Here is a 20,608-nt window from a genome sequence, read left to right as displayed (position 1 = left end):
AGAGGTGATAAGGTTCCTTCTAAAGCCACTGGCTATTCTCCAGGATGTAGAAAATAGCTTGAGCGAATACATTCATAGGAGAGATTTTTGTCTTCTTTTTTTTTCTTTTTAAACCTCCCTGGTCATTGTTTTTTTTTACATTTACTTTAAAAAGGTGTGGAATATCCTTTCTCAATCTGATTACACTTTACATACATACTCTAAAAGAATGATTCAATATTATTTAAGTTCCTGACAAGATTTATAATATGTGACTCCATCTTGTGCACTATTATATTTTCATGGCTTGGGAATGACTAGCACATTTTAAGTGTTCAATCAATATTGTGAAAGAGTAAGGGTGAACATAAGGTGCTATGAGATTTAGCTCTACTTGGAGATTTGGTGAAGATTCAGCCTGCATATTCGGTTACTCTCTGGCAATCATGCCATTGTCGTTAGCAATAGCAATGACGCTGTTCTGAAAGCAGAGAGGCATGGCAGTGCTATTCAGTTTTTCAATTCATAGTCCTTATAAGAGAGATTATTCTTGAGTAGGTAAGGTTACTTGCAAGGGAAACTATTCCCATACTTGTGCCTGTAGTTGTTCAATTTAAAGTTCAGTGACCTAAAACAAAACAAATTATTGGCAGGGGACAGAAATATCAGAAAGATCATCCAGTAGAAAGAATCCTGTACTAAACATAGAATTGTGGTTTTAATTTTAAAACATAATCAAGTATTCCAGGATGCCTGGGTGGCTCAGTTGGTTGAGCAGCCCAATCGATTTCAGCTGAGGTTATGATCTTGCAGTTCATGAGATTGAGCCCCGCATCAGGCTCTGGGCTAACAGTGCAGAGTCTTCCTGAGGTTCTTCCTCTCTCTCTGCCCCTCCCCTGCTCACCCATGCTTGCACTCTCTCTCTCAGAATAAACTAAAAAAAAAAAAAACATAATCACTTATCCCACTTTAAAATATTATTCTTTTTTGTTAGTGCCAGAAGAGTAGAAAAGTATTAATTAGACACAAAAATTCATATAACATATATACATATGAAGATCATGCATTTTGTTTGTAATTTTCTATAAGATTGAAACTCTCAATGGGTGCCTTAAGGAGTCTTCCAAAGCAAGAATAATTTGAGCAACGGATTTATCATTGTCATTCATTAACTTGGAGTTTTTGACCAACTCAATATTCTAAACTTTACCTAAAATAAATTGCTGTATATTTTATTTTGTTTTTCAAAAAAATATGATATACAAAGTAACAGCCCCATACATTTTAATATAATTTGCAATCCCCTTGTGGACAAATAGTCACACTTTAGTGCCACTTAAATGAAGAATAACCATTCATCTGTAACATACAGATACAGAAGGATTTGGATTTTCATTTTAGAGTGCTTAATTACCTGCATAAAGAGAGAAACAAAATAAAGAGTCTTGGCCAAGTTCATGAGGGTTTGAAATTACTTTTCTTTTTCTAAATGAGCAACAAAGACTCCTCAATGTTGCAAGCTGTTGTGTGGCCATAAGACAACCATAGAAGAAAATATTAAAAGGAACAAGGGGATCAGGAATTAAATTCAAATATATGAGGCAAGAACCAAAATCAAAAGTTGAGAGATGTAGGTGGTATTTCCAGTCACAGGACAATATAACATATTTTTAAGAAAAATCTAGTCAGCAATAAAGCCAAATATTTACATTAAGTATCCCAATGTGGGAAGTTACATAATACAAGGTTATTTTTGAGGATTCTCTGCTTCCAAGCACTCACAAACGTATGTTTCCAATATTCCTATTTATGAAAGTACTCAGCATCACTAACAGACTCATAAAGCAGTATTAATTCATGAATCAAATGCCTTTGAATGAAAAAAAAACATTTTTCATGAAAATCTAAATTGCTATTCTCAAATAATTCAAGTTCAGTACCGTTACTTCCAAGTTTGGCAGTTAAATAAGCATACCACAGAAGAAAAAAGGTAATAGATTTAACCTTGAAACAAGGTGACTGTCATATAGTTGGAAGAATTTACTTATCAGATAAAGTATTTATAGTATTTATTCCCTCTAGAGAGATAAAATGGTGAACCAGTATGTAGTTCAAGATATTTATTTAAACCTAAAAGAGGATGATATGGCTCAAACTTTTGAAAACCAAAAGAGAAAAAAGTCATATTTAATTTAGGTGCCAGATTTAACATTAAGCAATTCAAGCTAAATGCTATTTCTTAAGTTCTTCTTTCATATATTTCTATACTTTATATGAATATACTGTATATAAAATAGGGATTTAAAAATATTTATTTAGAAGTAAATACTTAATGTTATATAGATAGCTACTATAATTTATTTAAATACATAATCTACTGATCAATTCATCTAACCATCCATCCAGGCATCCATTTTATCCTTCTCAGTCCTTTCAGTCAATTGATATTGGCCATCCACTGATTGCTCTTGAATATACATGTGTGTCCTCAGCAAATACCTGCACACATGCAAAGAGGAAAAAAAAAAAAACTTCTGACCCAAAAAAACTTATGTTGATCATTTTCTCTAAGCAACTAGTTACATAAGGAGATTTTTTGTTTTGTTTTGTGTCTACTCAAGTCTCATAAGACTTACCTTGCATATCCAGCGGAGCTTCAAATGAAATTCTTCTTTGAGAAATGGTATTTTTTTTCTCATATAACTGTTCCCTTGCCTAATCTACCTGGTTTGAAACACTGTCAACTAAAATTTATGCTGCTAATATAAAAACAGCCTATATAAATTCATCCAGTCTGAATAGAGTAGTAAGTTTAGAACTAACTACACAGTAAATACAGAGAGAGAGAGAGAGAGAGAGAGAGAGAGAGAGAGAGAGAGAGTGAGAGAGAAACTAATAAACAATGTGCTTAAATAAATAAAGGATATTGTCATCTTCTCCACAAACTTATCATGTCTATTTTCTGTTTCGGGGAATTTCTTGATATCATGTTCCAGATGAACAATGTGTTGTTCCATTGTTGCAAGGTTGTTCTTGAGAATTTGAGCTGAAACTAAAGAACAATGTGCAAAGTGTTTAGAGTTATTTTACCAAATAATCCGTAAAACAACTAAAAAAAAACAGTATCAGTTAAAATATTTTCTAATGTGCAGAATAGTTCCATTAAGTTAACTCACGTCTTTTGGAATTGCTGCTCATAAACATTCTACTCTCCATGAAATAAGTGGAAATGTGTAATATAATACAGCAAATCATCATGTTTAACATGAGAATGTCACCATTTTATTCAGCCATTAGTTCAAATGAAGGCATTTCTATTTAAATTTATTTATGGAATTCCTTATATTTCATTCTTTAAAATCTAACTTGAAGATTAAAGAGAAACTGAGGTTCAAAGAGATATTACTATATTGATGCATGTTCTTGGTTATATAAATGATTTAAAGTTAAATCATATAAAAGGATCAAATATTTTCTTTTGTTGAAATATCCTGATTTTTATAAACCAACATGTATGGTAAAAGTGCCCATCTTTAGTACTTTTCATACACATATACATGTGAAAAAATACTGTTGATACATAAAGAGAATTTAGAGCAAATCCTAGAGAATACATATGCACATACATACCCACAAAGCTTCAGTGTGCCCTCAAACACCATCATTAATTGCTTTAATTGTCCCTAACATTATCTGTACTTTTCTTTTTCTCTCCTCGTTGACAACCAATAATTTTAAGTATTGTATTCCCACTGCTCCTAAATACATACACATTTCCCAGATCTCTTATGATGCCCTCTCTGCACAGAGTTATTTTTTTTAATAGACACTATTTTATAGATACTCTATTACCGCATGACTGCCAATTATATATGAAGACACTTCTATCAATAACAATGGCATTTGACAGTGTTCTAGCTAAAAAGACAAGGTTAAGTATTAGAATTTAATAGGTTATCCTGTGATATTGATTTTTAAATCCTGGCCTCTGAAACACTGTTCTTTTCATTAAAAGATTGTGAAACAGAAATAGAGTAATATTACAATTCTCTTTTTAAAGGAAATTTTGGTTTCATTCAGAGGCATATCCAAATTGCAGTGAAAAATTTAAGAGACTGACAAAAATCAACCCCCTGGCAAATTTCAGCCAAACTCTTCTGATACAAATTCATCACACTGACACCCATGTGACTTGACAAGGAGAAACTGCCTTAAATATACATGGAAGTTCAAGAGACTGAAAATCCAACATGAACATTTAAGACAATTTTTTTTCCTATTAATCTGTCAGTTCAAATAACTCTTTCCAATTAAGTTCCATTTGTTTAGCTCTTACAAGCTTGGAAATTATTCTTTATCAGGAGGTCTGAGTTTTTTCTTGCCAAAAATTTGCTAATGGCTCGACAATCATTGTTTGGTTTATTGAAAGGATGAGTTTGCTGTGGAGAAAAGTATTTTCTCTTATTTTAAAACCGAATTTTTTCACTTGCATTTTTCCATTAGAGTCTCAATAATTATTCACAAGGTTTGTTCTTCCCTATGTGGTTGATAGAAAACATGAAGGTATGAAATTCAGAAGTTGTTGATGTCATTTAGGTTACATAAAATAAATAAGCCCATGGTAACTTTCTGCTATACACAAAATGTGCCCAAAGGCCAGGTTTAGGTCACAATATTAATCCTCCTACTACAAGCAATAGTAATTCCAGTAGTAAAAATGGCGTGATGATGAGGATTCATCTTCTGATTGTTCAATATAGAAATAGCCTAATCAAGTGCTATACACACAAAAGGCTAGATATCTCAAATAACAAGAGACAATATTTTGAATCAAGTTGAATTCTGAATAAAGCAGTATTTTCCAGACATCTGTCCTCAATTTTACATGTCTAATCCTAAATCCTCTGAAATCCTTCCAGAACTCTAGCCCAAATTCTCTACCATTTAGAGGCACTTTGGTTTGTTCAAGTGATCTTCCACATATTACCTTCCACTTTGAGAACTATTTTTGTTTGTGTACATAAGCACAGAGCCTCTATTATAAAACCTCAAGCTACATAATGGTAAGATCTGTATCTAATACTTCACTTTTCTCTCTGTATTTGTTATGAATAATGTTGAATGTTGAATGTTGAATAAATATTGAATAATAAATATTGAATGAATATGCATATTTGAAAAAGTTTTGGTTCAGACTTTAATATATGCCTACTATTTTTTAAACTTTTTTTAAGTTTATTTATTTATTCTGAGAGAGACAGAGAGAGAGGTAGAGAAAGAGAGGGGGAGAGATAGAATCCCAAGCGGGCTCTGCACTGTCAGCATAGAGCCTGATGCAGGGCTCCATCTCACAGACCATGAGATCATGACCTGAGCTGAAACCAAGAGTCGAATGCTTAACAGACTGAGTCACCCAGGTGCCCCTATGCCTACTGTTCTTTTAGTTTCTTTTTCAAAAGTTTTTATTTAAATTCCAATTAGTTAACATACAGTGTAATATTATTTTCAGGTGTACGATATAGTCATTGACACTTCAATAACACTTGGTGCTCCTTACAAGTGAGCTCCTTAATCCCCATCACCTATTTAACCCATCCTCCCACCTACCTCCCCTCTGGTAACCACCAGTTTGTTCTCTATAGTTAAGAGTCCCTTTCTTAGGTTGTTTTTTTCTTTTTTTCTCTTTGCTCATTTGTTTCATTTCCTGGCCCTAACCATAAGCCTGGCCATAACCGTAACCTTAACCCTAGATTTGAGAAGAAAAAAGATACACACACACACACACACACACACACACACACACACACACATACACACACACACGGAATATTACTGAGCCATAAAAAAGAATGATATCTTGCTATTTGCAATGACATGGATGGAGCTAGACAGTATTATACTAAGTGAAATAAGTCAGAGAAAAACAAATAGCATATGATTTCACTCATATGTGGAATTTATGCTCACTTCTGCAAATCAATGTGCATATAGAGATTAGATATAATCATAATGATTGAAAGTTACCATATCAAGTATTATGTGACTATGGAAAAGAAGCAGGAAGTTGAAGTCTGTCTAACAGTACATAGAGGTGGCAGGGTTGCAGGAGATGCTTAGATGAATGGGAAAATAAGGAACTGGGATAAGGAAGGGAAGGAAGGGATACCTTCATTAGGTTCCTTCTGTCTTCCCCTCGAATAAATTGGCAATATTAGGCTTGAACAAAAGAGAATTAAATACTGGAGGTGTGATAATCCAAGGATTCTACCTCACATACAAACTCATTTTGCCTCATATGGCTGCATTAAATGAAAAATACAATTATTTAAATGAATATCTTTAAATTGTTGGAATTATGGTATCTTAGAGTTAGAAGTAATATTAAAATGGATTTTTGACCAGCCTCTCAAATTTAAAAACACAAGTTATACAATGTCACAGTCTATATTCCTAGAAAACAGAACCTAAGACAAAGCCTGTATGTTAAGTCCTTCTTAAGGGGTAAAGGTGGGGTATAATCAGAGGGAAATGGGCATGAAGAAAAAAGGAAGAGCGTTAATACAAGAGAGTAAATTACTGAACTGGCCACAACTTTACAAAAATTACAGGTGGTTGCTTTGAATCCATGCTTGGAAGGGCCCTAAACTTTGTTTAATGCTTTGTTGTCACTGTTTTGAAATTCTTATTTTATTTTATTTATTTTATTAGAAATCTTTTTTTAAGGTTTATTTATTTTTGAGAGAGAGAGAGAGAGAGAGAGGGAGAGAGAGAGAGAGAACGTGAGCAGAAGAGGGGCAGAGAGAGAGGGAGACACAGAATCTGAAGCAGGATCCAGGCTCTGAGCTGTCAGCATAGAGCCCGATGTGGAGCTCGAACTCATGAACTGCAAGATCATGACCTAAGCCAAAGTCAGATGCTTAACCGGCTGAGCCACCCAGGTGCCCCTGAAATTCTTCTTTTAAATGGTGCCCTGCATTTTCACTTTTCATTGGGCCCTGCTAATCATGTAATCAGTCCTCATCTTCAGATATGATAAATGAAAGAACTGTAATTTGGAAGAATTGGTTGCAGGGGGTGAGCAGTTCACCTGTTGGTGCCTTCTCATTTTCTACTCTCTCATTGGCAAACTTCTGTTTCAAGGTGTTAACTTCCTATTTTGTCTAGGGAACAAGACAACGTGGCCCAGGCTTGGAGGTCGGGGGTGGGGGGGGGCATAGAAAGGGTGCTTAGTGGATCTACAGGGGTGTATAAACTAGATGCAGAACAGATGATTCACTATATCCCAAGTGGCTTATTCCCTTTTTGGCAGTTGATATAATTAGAAAAAATTTTGTTTACTTATAATCAAAATCAGACTACTTGAACTCTTACCAACTTATCAACTCTTAGTCCTCATTTTGCCTTATGGCAACACTGATCAAGTCTACTCCCTATTTTACAGGAAAGGTGTTACTTGCATCTTCTTAATCTGCCCAGGCTATAAACACCCATTTCCTACAACTAGTCTTCCTAAGGTATAAGGGTTACTTATTTCTTGAACTCTTAAGTAATAACTAATATTTAGTGAGCACTTACTATGTGCCAGACCATATTCTAACTAGTTTTATGTATTAACTCATCTAATTTGTACAAAAACTTTATGAGGTATTTACTATGCTCAAGCAGGGCTGTGATATGAGCCAAATGACATCTTCCCAGAAAACTGGAAATGTAAAGCAATGTCTCTAGGACCTATAAGGCCAGAAAGTTGAAATTAAATCTGTGCCCAGTGGCACACAGACATGTCATTTATATTAGGAGACTGGCATGGTCTTAGGAGTCAGATCCACTCAGATTCTGATCTCTGCCATACCAAATACTAGTTGGGTTACCTTGTCTGGGTCTTCATTTCCTGATTTGCAAAATGAAGAGAATAATGTAATCTGAATAGCAACAACAACAAAAAAGCAGTTATTTCCTAGTTGCTACCCCACTATGGTCTAATTTAATATAATATTAGTCTCTTTCTAATCAAAAAAACTAAACACAGACTGTTCTGGTTTGTAGGTTTTACAGAGCACATGGGATTTTGGGTCTGGGAACTAGTGACTATTATACTAATGAACAGCCAATTTGTTAGAGATATTAACAAGTTCCAAATTTAAAGAATGCTTCCGGAAATTAGTAGTCTGTATTCCTCTGGAGACAATTACCAGTTAGTTATTTTGGCTTTCTAGACTTGTATGAAAGATAACAGGATTTTTTTTGAGTGTTAGAAAGGAATTAACATGTGTTTACCTTCCTGATGATTTGCCTTAAGTACATTTGCTTCAATCTTAAGTGTTAGGAATCAATGTTGATTATCTAACAATTTAATAGGCCCTAGCCTTTATTACTTCTTATATTTCTTAGAGAGAGAGCGAGAGAGGAAGAGAATGTGTGTATGGGGTGGTGGGAAAGGAGGCAAGAGAGAGATTGAAATATTCTTCTTGGAGGTGGGGGAATATGTAGAGTTCCTAGTGTCCCAAGAGCATTAAAATACCAGAATGTGTTAGAAGTGCTCCTCTCCTGCATAGTCTCAGCCTCGGTATATTTTTGTGCCTCTCATTATTTAGTTTACTAATATAAATTAGGGAGTCTTTAGTGACAGTGCAAACATTTTCTGAGTAAATTCCCACTGTGGGCATTTTCAATGACTGATTAGTCAGTCTAGTGGCACTTTAATTTTGTCTTTCATTTCATTTTTTACATCTGCTACTGAATTACTAAATCTGAATTATAACACTAAAAATTAAATTATAGCTGTCAAGTTCTTTATTATAGCTTTCTTCCTTGTACTCCATAAATAACCTTTTCAGTTGAGTACACTCTCTTGAGTTATATGTAGGGAGAAACTTTCCCCACAGATCTTATTTATCTACTTACTTCAGTTGAAAAATATACATAAACTTGTTTCCTGGCTTCAAATATATGACTCAAAACATTTTAAATGATAGACCTACTCTAACTCATAATTTTAAGAAAAGTAAAGGATAAAATAAGTATTTTAAGCGAGATTTTAAATGGAAAGATTCTTGAATTACATATTATATCAGAGAAATGATACACATTTAAGCTAAAAAAATCACAGTAATGGTGACATTCTCTAGACCATGTGCAGAATGTGTAATTTTATGTAAATATAAAAGCTTTGCCAGGAACTTAAGGATTTTTTTTCTCTGAATTAAGTATTTCTATTAATTTTATCCATTGACAAAATAATTGAGCACTTCTTACATCTTTGCTCTGAGAAAGGACAAGTAAAAATTTACTCTTGCAAGTCTATGTGTAAATAGGCCCCAACATGATTATAAGCACCATAATTTTCTTTAACTGAATATATTTAGTTGAAAAATTACTATCAGCTGAGCAGCACAACATTAAAGTGACTCATCCAGAAAGCATAGGTAGAAAAGGACATTACAAGCAGCCTGAACAATAGGAACAGTTGCATTCTTTCTCAAGTGCATTTATAATAGTTTCACTTTATATGAAAATGATATTTACATGGATATTTACATGGAAATGAAGCAAGTGTGTTTATATAATAACAATAGCAAAAGCTCATTACTGTGGGCATCTTAGGCTTTTAAAGAATATAAGTAGTAACTGGCACCCCAATAAAAAATTCCTATAATAAAAAATCAATTAGAAAATGACTAATTCTGAGAAAAAGTAATTGTTAAAAAGTCACCTTAAAAGGAAACACAATTTAACTAGAATCCTTATTAAATAAAATTTAAAAATATATGTCCCTTATGTATTCTCACAAGGGCCATCACTTGCCCCTCTAACATGTGCCCTTGGGGATAAGGTGCAGTTTCTCTAAATTGGATTCATAATATAGCCTGAATGCATGCTGGGAACAGCAGGATTACCAAACGAAAACAGGAAATCTGCTTTATAAGCATAATCTAAATGTTTAACTCTAAGAATTCCACTAAGCATATTTCAGTGTCTGGCTTAATATATTTATACAAGTCCTCAGCCTGATGTATTTTTTAAATCAAAAATTGAACCTAACTAAAATAAATATATAAAAATCCCTTTACTACCTTACTACTAACTATGGAAGGTATGCCTAAAGTGTTAACTGGGGTAGAGAAGGATAAAGCGAAGTTTGAAGCCCTCTGACTAACGATACAATAAAAAAATCCTGTAGCCTGACCACCAAACTACCAGCAGTGGACAGTCAAGCTACCCATGAAGAATTACAGTTTTTTCACCTGCTGTCTTTCTGCAACTGCTATTCTGCCTGCGGTAAATAGCATGTATGAATTTTTAAATCAAAGGATAAAAAACAAACTGAAATCTCCTACTTTTGGTGACAGTCTTAGCTTAAGGCCAGGATTGTGAAATACATATGCAGGCTGAAGCTTCTAAGACATGCTGGATATAGGCAGGAGATGATAATGAAATTTACATAAAACAATACTCTGGGGGTGCCTAGGTGGCTCAGCCAGTTAATCTTCCGACTTTGACTCAGGTCTTGATCTCGTGTCTTGTGAATTGGAGCCCCACATGGGGCTCTGTGCTGACAGCTCAGTGCCTGGTGCCTGCTTCAGATTCTGTGTCTCCCTCTCTCTCCTGTCCCTCCCCTGCTCATTGTCTGTCTCTCGCTCAAAAATGAATAATGAAATGAGATAGTGAAATGAAATAAAATAAATAACTCTGGCTGCTATGTGTAAAACGCAGTGAAGGGATCAATAATGGAAAAGGCAACAAGAATTAGGAACCAATTACTATGGTCTAGAAAGGAGATTAAGGTGACCAAAGATGATTGCAGTACATATTTTAGAGGTAGTGCAGACTGGTCATAGGGTTGATGAAACGTGAGAGGTAAGGAAGAAGTTATTAAGAATGATTTCCAAGTTTTTGGCATGAACAACAGAAATTGAAATATTTAGAGGGGAGATTTATGAGGAAATATTAAGGGTTTAGCTTGGGACCTACTTAGTTTCAAGTGTATGAACCATCCAAATTGCGATTATAACTAAGATGTTGAATATATGGGGTCCTGAACTCATTAGAGGGGTCTGAGCTTGATGTGTGTAATAGAAAGGTATTTGCATACAGAACCTACTCTACAATAGTTATATTGTTTCATTACATTGCTACAATATAATTGAGTCTACAGTTAGTTTTGTGGCTGTATAAATCGAGATAATAATTTCTGCATCCCTGACTCATTCCAAGTACAAACGTTTCTAAATGTTGGTTAAGGTCATTTTCTTCTGGGCTATGCTTGTAATATATTCCTGTTTTTCCTCTTTACTCTACTTTTCTGTGAGTTACTCTTAAACTTGCAGGAGTACCATGGATATTTGATTAAGACTCCCCCATCTCCTCCCTCCCCCCCCCCACTTGTTGTTATACTTCTCTTGAAACAAATGTTGCCAATAACAACCCCCCAGCTTATTGCATTTGGAGGTGTGGTGAGTATACTAAATCAAAGAGCTCAAGGCCTTTAAAGAACATAGCCATGAAAATATCTGCCAGGATTTCCCCAATAGAAGAAAGAAAAATGTGAAAGACTTGATTGTTTTCCTTCATAGTGCACATAATTGGCACATTAACAGTGGTAAAAGGGGAAGGGTTAAAGGTGGTTTAGTTGATACAGGACAATGTAGGTTTTACCCTTCTTTGGTCCCTCTCTGCCACTGGCTCCACTTGAAGTATTCACAATAAACAGGTCTTCTTCCTTGTTGTAGCTCCACAATGTTCTTTTAGAGTATATACATTTCCAGCTTGCATTATTGATTGTTTTTCTCTGAATGGTCATTGCAATTAATTGCTGAGTTTTTATTAGTGAACTGCTCTTTTAAGGCCAACAACTATCCATACCTGAATTTTAATCAGAGTGAAACAAATATAATTACCACTCCTGAGTATATTGAGTGGATGGGGAGGGCTGCACACATCTGCTCTAGTTCCCAAGTCAGTAATTCTATTGTTGCCCTGGATGTGATAAAGTCCTTCTTCTATCCTTCTAGAAGCTCTATCGTGTGTGTGTGTGTGTGAGTGTGTGTGTGTGTGTGTGTGTATAATGATAGATTCATTCATTCATTGTATATATTCATTCATCTGGAATGAATGAATGAATCTAGTTTTATATCAATTTCAAAAGATCCATCATCATCCCTCCAGTGAGTCAGCAAGTTACTTTTGCCACTGTAATCTCTAACTTTTAGTATTCTAAAACAAAATAAAAGTCTAACAATTATGGTCCTTTTCCCCAAGTTATTTTGTCATCTTGTAAATGATTTGGATATCTTCTATGGAGCCAGCAATAGATAAAATTCAAATAAGAAATTTACCCAAATGGTCATTATGTTTAACCTGGAACAATTAGAAATTAACATTTCTATCAATTTCCCACCAAAATCAAAAGCACATACTATTTCAGTATCTAATAGGGTTGGATGCCTAAAAGTTGAAAAATAATATTTTTAAAGATGTAATCACAAGAAATTCTAACCATGACACATGCCCAGATGTCATGCTGGTAATACTGATAATATATATTTAGCCCTGAACATTACATATGTTCTTCCAAAAACAGTTTTTCTAGTAGCTCAAACTAGCCAAATATTATAAACAGGTTTTAATATTTGAAAAAAAAATGCATTTAACCACAATTAACCTTAATTTAGATAATGCAGGCACCTAGCAGCGTGCCTGGCAGGCACATAGAAGGTGCTGACTAAACATCACTTGAATCTGAACTGGAATTTAAAAAAATATGTCCTACTAAATCTTCCTACTAAAAATGCACATCTAAATTAGTCAATAATGACATCATAAATTTGGTTCCATACTATGCTAGATTTATCCTTTATAAACTAAAACCTGATTTTGCTACCACAAGGCTTAAAATATTTTAATAATCCAGTGGTGTACTATATTATCGTAGAAAAAAACATGGCCTTTGAAGTCAGACATATCTACTTGGGATTCTTTCTCCACCACTTAAATTGTGTGATTCTGAGCAAATCACTGAAACTTTGTGAGCCTTAGTTTCCTGATCTGTGAATGGGGAAAATAATTCTAACTTCATAAATCTGTCATGATAATTACATAAAATAATGTATACACAGCTCTTATCATAAAAACTATAATATTTACATTTTTTAATGTTTATTTATTCTTGAGAGAGAAAGAGTGTGAGCGAGGAAAGGGCAGAGAGAGAGGGAGACACAGAATCCAAAGCAGGCTCCAGGCTCTGAGCTGTCAGCACAGAGACCAACGCAGGGCTTGAACTCATGAACAGCAAGATCACAACCTGAGCCAAAATTGCACACTAAACTGACTGAGCCACCCAGGGACCCCAAAAACTATAATATTTAAAAACTGGATACGTTAGTTCTTTTTGTGATCCTGTCATCTATAGGATCAATACACATAAGCACTTCAATATAGGACTCCCATCTCCCTATCTCTGGTTTTCATTTAAGGCCATTCTCCCACACTTAGTGCTAATGAGTTGCCATACTGAATGTGTCTCTTCTTTGGTTCACATTTCCTGGACTGTCTTTTTGCTACCTTGACCTGATGAACCACCATCATCATTATTATTACTATTCTTCTTCCTCCTCTTCTTCTTTGAGAATATAAACAACTTTTGGGACACCTGGATGGCTCAGTTGGTTGAGTGTCTGACTTCAGCCCAGGTCATGATCTCCCAGTCCCTGGGTTAGAGCCCCATGTTGGGCTCTGTGCGGACGTCTGGGAGCCTGGAGCCTGCTTGGGATTCTGTGTCTCCCTCTCTCTTTGCCCCTCCCCCACTCACACTCTGTCTCTCTCAAAAATAAATAAACATTTAAAAAATACTTTAGAATATAAACAACTTTTAATTATTTATTTTGGAAGTTCTAAACACAGTTTTTATTGTGACAGTTATACATGCACACAGTTTAAATAGTCAAATCATTCTGTAAGTCTGGTTATGAAAAAAAGCAATTTCTGTCTCCCATCCCCTATCTCCCATTTCCCAAAGGCACTTGATTTCTTTTGACTGATTTAAGAAAAAAAAATATTTATATTGTTTTTTTAAAGCTAATATTACTACCTCTTACTTTGTTGTTGTTCCCCCTAGCTTTATTGAGATATAATTGACACATACTATTATGTAAGTTTAAGTGTATGATGTGTTGATGTGACACATTTATGTATGCAAACTGGTTACCACCATAGCATTAGTGAACACTTCCGTCCCATTACATAGTTACCATTTCTTTTTTGTGGTGAGAACATTTAAGATCTACTCTCTTAGCAACATTCAAGTATATAATACCATTATTATTGGCTATAATGACCATGCTGTACATTAGCTCCACAAACTTGTTAATGTTATAACTATAAATTTTTACCCATTGACAAATATCTTTCCATTTTCACCCATCTCCCAACCATCCTAACTACCATTCTATTCTCAGTTTCTCTGGAATTCCTCTCAGGGTCAATTTTCTCTATGAAATTTTTCATGATCTCTCTCTATATAGTAATTCCATTCTCAATGCTCCTATAGTTTTGATTCTTTTATGGTTTTTTCACTGTATTCTAATAGTTTATATGGCTACTTCTCTCAAGAGAAATTTAGTTCCTTAAAAGCAGAGTGAGACTTATAAAAATATCTTTCTGTTCTCTGCCTCTAACACTGTACCTGCCATACAGTAAGTGCTTAATAAATTTCGTTTGAACTGAGACATCATTTCTCTCATTTATCCAATTAGCAAACATGGTTTTAAAAGTGTTGACAACCTTGTACCAGTGATGGCACAGTTATAGGAACTCTCATGCAATGCTAACAGGAAAAAGATCAACATAAATTTTCTAGGAAAGAGTTAGAAAGAGGCTTACAAACATTCATAACTTTTGACACAGTAATATTAGCTTGTTACCAGCTCTTTTTAAGAAAAAGCCTAAAAGAGAAGCTAGGATTTGGGGCCACAAAAAATCACATAGTCTTATTCTAAGGTAGCATGAAAATGACAGTTCAGATGAGCAGCAATATGAGAATGATTAAGTAAAAAGTTTGTACAATTAAATGATAATTATATAAATAATGTGAAATTTATAAAAACTTTGTAATAACAGAAGGGTACCTGTGATTTCTTTGACATCAAATGAAAACAAATCATCATATGGAATTTTATATACAGTATGATCTTAACTGTGTAATGTATTTTGTTTTAATAACTTCTTTGTAAGTGAAAATAAACTTCCTAACTTTGAATGGTACTGCCATATCACTCACATTTATTCTGTATTTTATAGAGTAGGATATTGGGATTTAGGGTGATCTGATAGTTAACAAAGGAGAAAATGAATCTTTTTAAGTGTAAAGAGAGATTCTGTGAAGGAATACCTACCCAAAAAAATCATTGGATATGCCTTGGATCTGAATGAGCTACTTCAGAGGCACACAGGTGGTTTTAAATATGTCTTCTTTCATAGGACCAAAATAAATATCTGAACTGTGTTATTCAGAATTCTCAATCTATTCAAATATGTTCCTAAAAAGTCCCTGCATCCCTGCAAAAAGGGACCCATCAAATACACAAGGGCTACAGACAGATCAGGTGATCAGGTGATGACAAACTGCTGCCCTTAGGCCAAATCCAGATCACTGTTTTTGTATACACCTTTAGCTAAGAATGATTTTTACATTTATAAGGTGATGAAAAAAATAAAAATAATACTGGTGACACATTAAAGTTGCATGAAATTCAAATTTTGGTATCCGTAACTAAAGTTTTATTGGAACACGGCCATCTATATATGGTCTATAGCTGCTTTTGCACTATCCCTTGTGAACAAGGATTCTACATGGTTTGCAAAGCCTAAAATATTTAATATCTAGCTCTTTATGGAAAAAAATTGCTGACCTGGGTTCTATTTTTGTTGTTGTTGAGATATAATTCCCATATAATTGCATTAATTTGGGGCATATAACATAATGTTTTGATATATGTATATATTGTGAAATGATAATAACAATAAATTTAGTCAACACCCAGTACTTCACATAGTTATATTTTTTTGTGTGTGATGAGAACTTTTGTAATTTACTCTTTTAGCAATTGTCAAATAGACAATATAGTATTGTTAACTATAGTCATCGTGCTGTATACATCTCCAGACTTATTTATCTTATAGGTGAAAGTTTGTACGTTTTGATAACCTTCACCCATTTCTTGTAGCCTGCCCCTCACCACTAGTGGCAAACACCCCTTGCTCTAGATTCATAAAAATGCACTCTTTGGAGGGATCATCAAGAACATCAGCAATTTCCTAGTCTAGATCTCTCATGAAGATATGGAGACAGAGAGAAATCAAAGGTCATTGCCCATGTATACACAGATAGGTCTCTGGATTTCTGGTTCATCTACTATCACAATGTAACTGCGTCTCTTTACAATGTCTGCTTCTATCTTTCTGGGGATAAAATGCATACTATGAATTCTACAAGGTGAGGTTGATCACATAAGTTTCTTCTGCCAAATGCATCAATAGAATAATTATTTAATAGGGCTAAAAAGAGTATTTTTTACACAGTTATCACAATACCACAGAATCAAGATACTCCTGGAAAATTTATTTTAAAAAACTTCAAATTAAATAAATAAAATATAATAGCAATAGATGCATGTGGAAATACAAAGCCAGGTCCTGTAAGCAGCCACTATAAAGCAATACAAAACTTAATCTCATGGCCCAATTATCCCTTCTCAAAATAACACAGAGGGATCCAAATAAAATTCATCAGCACAATACTTTATACTTCCTTTCAGACTTTTTTGAAGATCTAATCATTGAACAAGATGTATCTTAAATAACTGACCTATTTGTAGTTAACATGGCCTTTACAACAACACTCTGATACATTTTAGCAAGGTTCCAGTTACACATCAGTGTTACACATACATACACTTATTTCATTCTCATAATCATCCTATGAGATATGTCCTGTTATTATTATATATTATTATATTATCCTATTATTATTTACTGATGAGAATAAGAGGCAAAGAGAGATTAAATAATTTCCTCAGGGTCATATACCAAGTAAGTGACAGAGCTATTATTTGAAGTTATATAGTCTAATCTGTGCTCTTACCAAGATGCTCTACTTCTTCTCAGGAATAAGTAAAGGCAAGTTTTAGTTAAGCAGCATTTCTAAGTATGGAAAGTATAAGCTAAACCTCATATGTAAATTTCTTTTATGTCCTTAATTTAACACATATTTAGTGTCTGCACAACAATGCAACAGAAAACGACAAGGACCTAAAGGAGGAGTAAAGCACAGTCCCTGTCCTCATGGAGCTTGTAATTTTATAGAGAGACTAAAACAAGTACACACAAGGATGGATACATTGATGACAATATTGGACAGATTATAACACACTACAGAGTAGGAAGTAAGAAAATTTGTAAACTGGAGCAGGGTAATGTATCCCTTAAGACATGTGATTGTAAATGAAAGGCATACTTTCCATTTTCTCAGTCAAGAATGAAAAAAAAGATAATCTTCTGGATACATGGAGAATGGGCTCAGGGGCCAACAACAACAACACTCCAGTTTGGAATTGCTATTGTGGGGAACAAAAGAGAGAATTGGAGTTAAATGAAAAGCTATCCCAACTACATTAGGAACCTAAGGTTGGAAAGCATGGGGTAGTGGATCCCGGTTAGGCTGCTGATTTTGTAATCTTTGCAGGACTTGGAATTGAAAACAACAACAACAACAACAACAACAACAACAACAGAAATAGCAGAGTGTGAATGACAAAAGGCTAAAGGAGGGGGGTTTGGGGAAAAGTATGTGGAGTCTAGAGTGCTAGATAGCGTGTGCTTGAAACGTATATATTAGGTTACATGACGAATGTAGCCAGAGGGGAATTAATAGGTTGGAAGAAAAGGGAAAGGATAAAGAAGGGCATTGGTAAAGTCATAATGAGAGGCCAACAGACTCATAAATGAGTCTCATACTGAGGCATGAGAGGCAAGGGATATGTGAAGATGATTGTGAATATAAAGGTACGTTCCAAAGCTTGGGCTCCTGAAGATAGCCATATTCTATGTAATGACAAAGTCTATTATTTGTATGCTCATGAGGGAGCTGAAAAAGGGAGAAAATTCATGTTGATGGAATCAAGGCCAAGGAACTTTGAGACCAAATTGTAGAATAGGACTCCTCTTCAATGGTGGAATCATCAACACTCACCTCCTATTTTCTACTAAGTGTACATATTTCTTGGTTTTTGTATTTTTGTGATTTTCTTTCTTGGAGGATGTTTTCATTTTGTTTCTTGCTTTTGATGAAGGGTTATGTTTAGATGGGAGTACAAGTCTGAGAAGAAGGCTATGATTAGCATAAGGTTCAAATCAGAGTTTAGGAGAGCAATGTTTTATTATCTCTCTGGGGGAATACAGATTGACAAAAACTGTTTTGGTTCATAAGAGGTGTTACTGTAAAAATGTTTTTCAGTTATTTAAATTATATTGAATTAATACATTACATAGATACACTGGGATATTTTTAACAAGGTGCTATAAACTTAGAAGGTTTCTTTTCTTTCTTTAAACATTTTACAAAGTGTCATAGAGCTACAATGAATTATTCTTAATTATATACATACTGTATACCATATGTATTTTTAAATAGCCAGTTTTCAGACATGAATACATAATAGTAAAAAAAACAGTATATAAATATGTTAAGAAAAAAGTGAAATATCTGAGTGAAATCTACATATGTTTTATAAAGCATTTAACTTCTGGGCCTCTGGAGGACATCAATAAGAACCAGTTCAAAAGTAACTTACTCAAAAAGGCTAAAATAATTAATATGCCTGAATGTGTCTGAAATATTCCAGTAAATAGCCACTTTAGACTTCTTTAGACCCCTGACCTATTGTATGGAATATTATCTAAATTGGAAAAAAAAAACAAAACAACCTGGTCTTGGAAGAGAAGACCTGGGTTCCAGTTACTTTCCATATGACTTTGGACAACACATTTAAACAAGCCTTTGAGGCTGTTACCTTACCTGTAAAACAAGAATATTATCATCTTCCTTGCTGATCTCCTAGGGTGGTTATAAAGATACAAATGAGTTGTGAAAACTCTTTGTAAACAATGCAACATAAAAAAAAAAACAAAAACAAAAACTCAAACAGATAAACAACTTGAACTGGTTTTAAAAATGCTGCCACAGGGAAATTGTGCTTGGCAGCTTGACAGGGACAAAATAGCTCCCTGACTCTTTAGTTTCTACATACAAAGGTAGTATTTAGAAAGTAAAGCACAGTACATGGGATATATTTTCATAGGAAACTTAACAGGAATGCCTCTATTCTACAGCAAGGATACTGTATTAGAATTCTACCAACTCATAAAAATAATTATGTTAATTTTAAGCCCATAGTATATAACATTTCTTTTTTTTCCCCCAGTTTTTATTTAAATTCCAGTTAGTTAACATTCAGTGTAACATTAGTTCCAGGTGTAGAATCTATGTTAACATTAGTTTCAGGTATAGAATCTAGTGGCTGATCACTTAACATACAACACCAAATGCTCATCACAATAAGTGTCCTCCCTAATCCCCATCACTCATTTAACTCATCTCCCCCGCCCACCTACCCTCCAGTAACCGTCAGGCTGTTCTCTATAGTTGAGTCTGTTTTCTGGTTTGCCTCTCATTTTTTTTTTTCTCCTACGTTAATCTGTTTTGTTTCTTCGTTTCCACATATGAATGAAATCATATGGTATTTGTCTTTCTCTGAATTATTTCGCTTAGCATAATACATTCTAGCTCCATCCATATCATTGTGAATGGCAAGATTTCATTCTTTCTTATGGTTCAGTAATATTCCATTGTATGTATGTGTATTTATATGTGTGTGTGGTACATATATCTCCTCTTTATCCATTCATCAGCTGATGGACATTTGGGCTCTTTCCGTAGCTTGGCTATTGTTGATAATGCTGTTATAAACACTGGGATGCATGTCTATTCTTCAAATCAGTATTTTTGTATCTTTTTGGTAAAAACTTAGTAGCGTAATTGCTGGATCATAGGGTAGCACTATTTTTAACTTTTTGAGGCACCTCTATACTGTTTTCCGGAGTGGCTGAACTGGTTTACATTCCCACCAACAGTGTAAGAGGGTTTCCCTTACTCTGCATCCTCACCAATCCCTGTTGTTTCCTGAGTTGTTAATTTTAGCCCTTCTGACAGGCGACAGGTGGTATCTCATCATGGTTTTGATTTGTATTTCTCTGATGACGAGTGATGTTGAGCATCTTTTCATGTGTCTGTTAGCCAACTGGATGTCTTCTTTGGAAAAAATGTGCATTCATGTCTTTTGTCCATTTCTTCACTAGATTGTTTTTTGGGTGTTGAGTTTGATAAGTCTTTATAGATTTTGGATACAAACCCTTTATCAGATAGGTCATTTGCAAATATCTGCTCCCACTCCATAGGTTGTCTTTTAGCTTTGTTGATTATTTCCTTAACTGTGTAGAAGCATTTTATCTTGATGAAGTCCAAATGGTTTATTTTTGCTTTTGTTCCCCTTGCCTTGGGAGATGGTTTTACTAAGAA

At 34.4% G+C, this 20,608-nt stretch overlaps 1 protein-coding gene across 8 annotated transcripts in view; it reads right to left on the bottom strand.

The window, feature by feature from the left end:
- DIAPH2 (diaphanous related formin 2) overlaps positions 1–20,608 on the bottom strand; it is a 971,442-nt gene that overhangs the window by 339,323 nt on the left and 611,511 nt on the right. For 7 of the 8 annotated variants that reach the window (XM_027053564.2, XM_053201433.1, XM_053201431.1 and 4 more), the window contains one exon: positions 2,907–3,031. In XM_027053564.2, coding sequence (XP_026909365.1) covers positions 2,907–3,031 — 125 coding nt within the window. Of the gene's footprint in view, positions 1–2,906; positions 3,032–19,052; positions 19,088–20,608 lie in introns of those variants that run through there. The other variant, XM_053201437.1, reaches the window with a different exon arrangement.

Source organism: Acinonyx jubatus, chromosome X, assembly GCF_027475565.1.
Source record: "Acinonyx jubatus isolate Ajub_Pintada_27869175 chromosome X, VMU_Ajub_asm_v1.0, whole genome shotgun sequence".
NCBI lineage: Eukaryota > Metazoa > Chordata > Mammalia > Carnivora > Felidae > Acinonyx > Acinonyx jubatus.
Note: the sequence above shows the minus strand (reverse complement) of the source record. Positions and strands in the feature narration are given on the sequence as shown.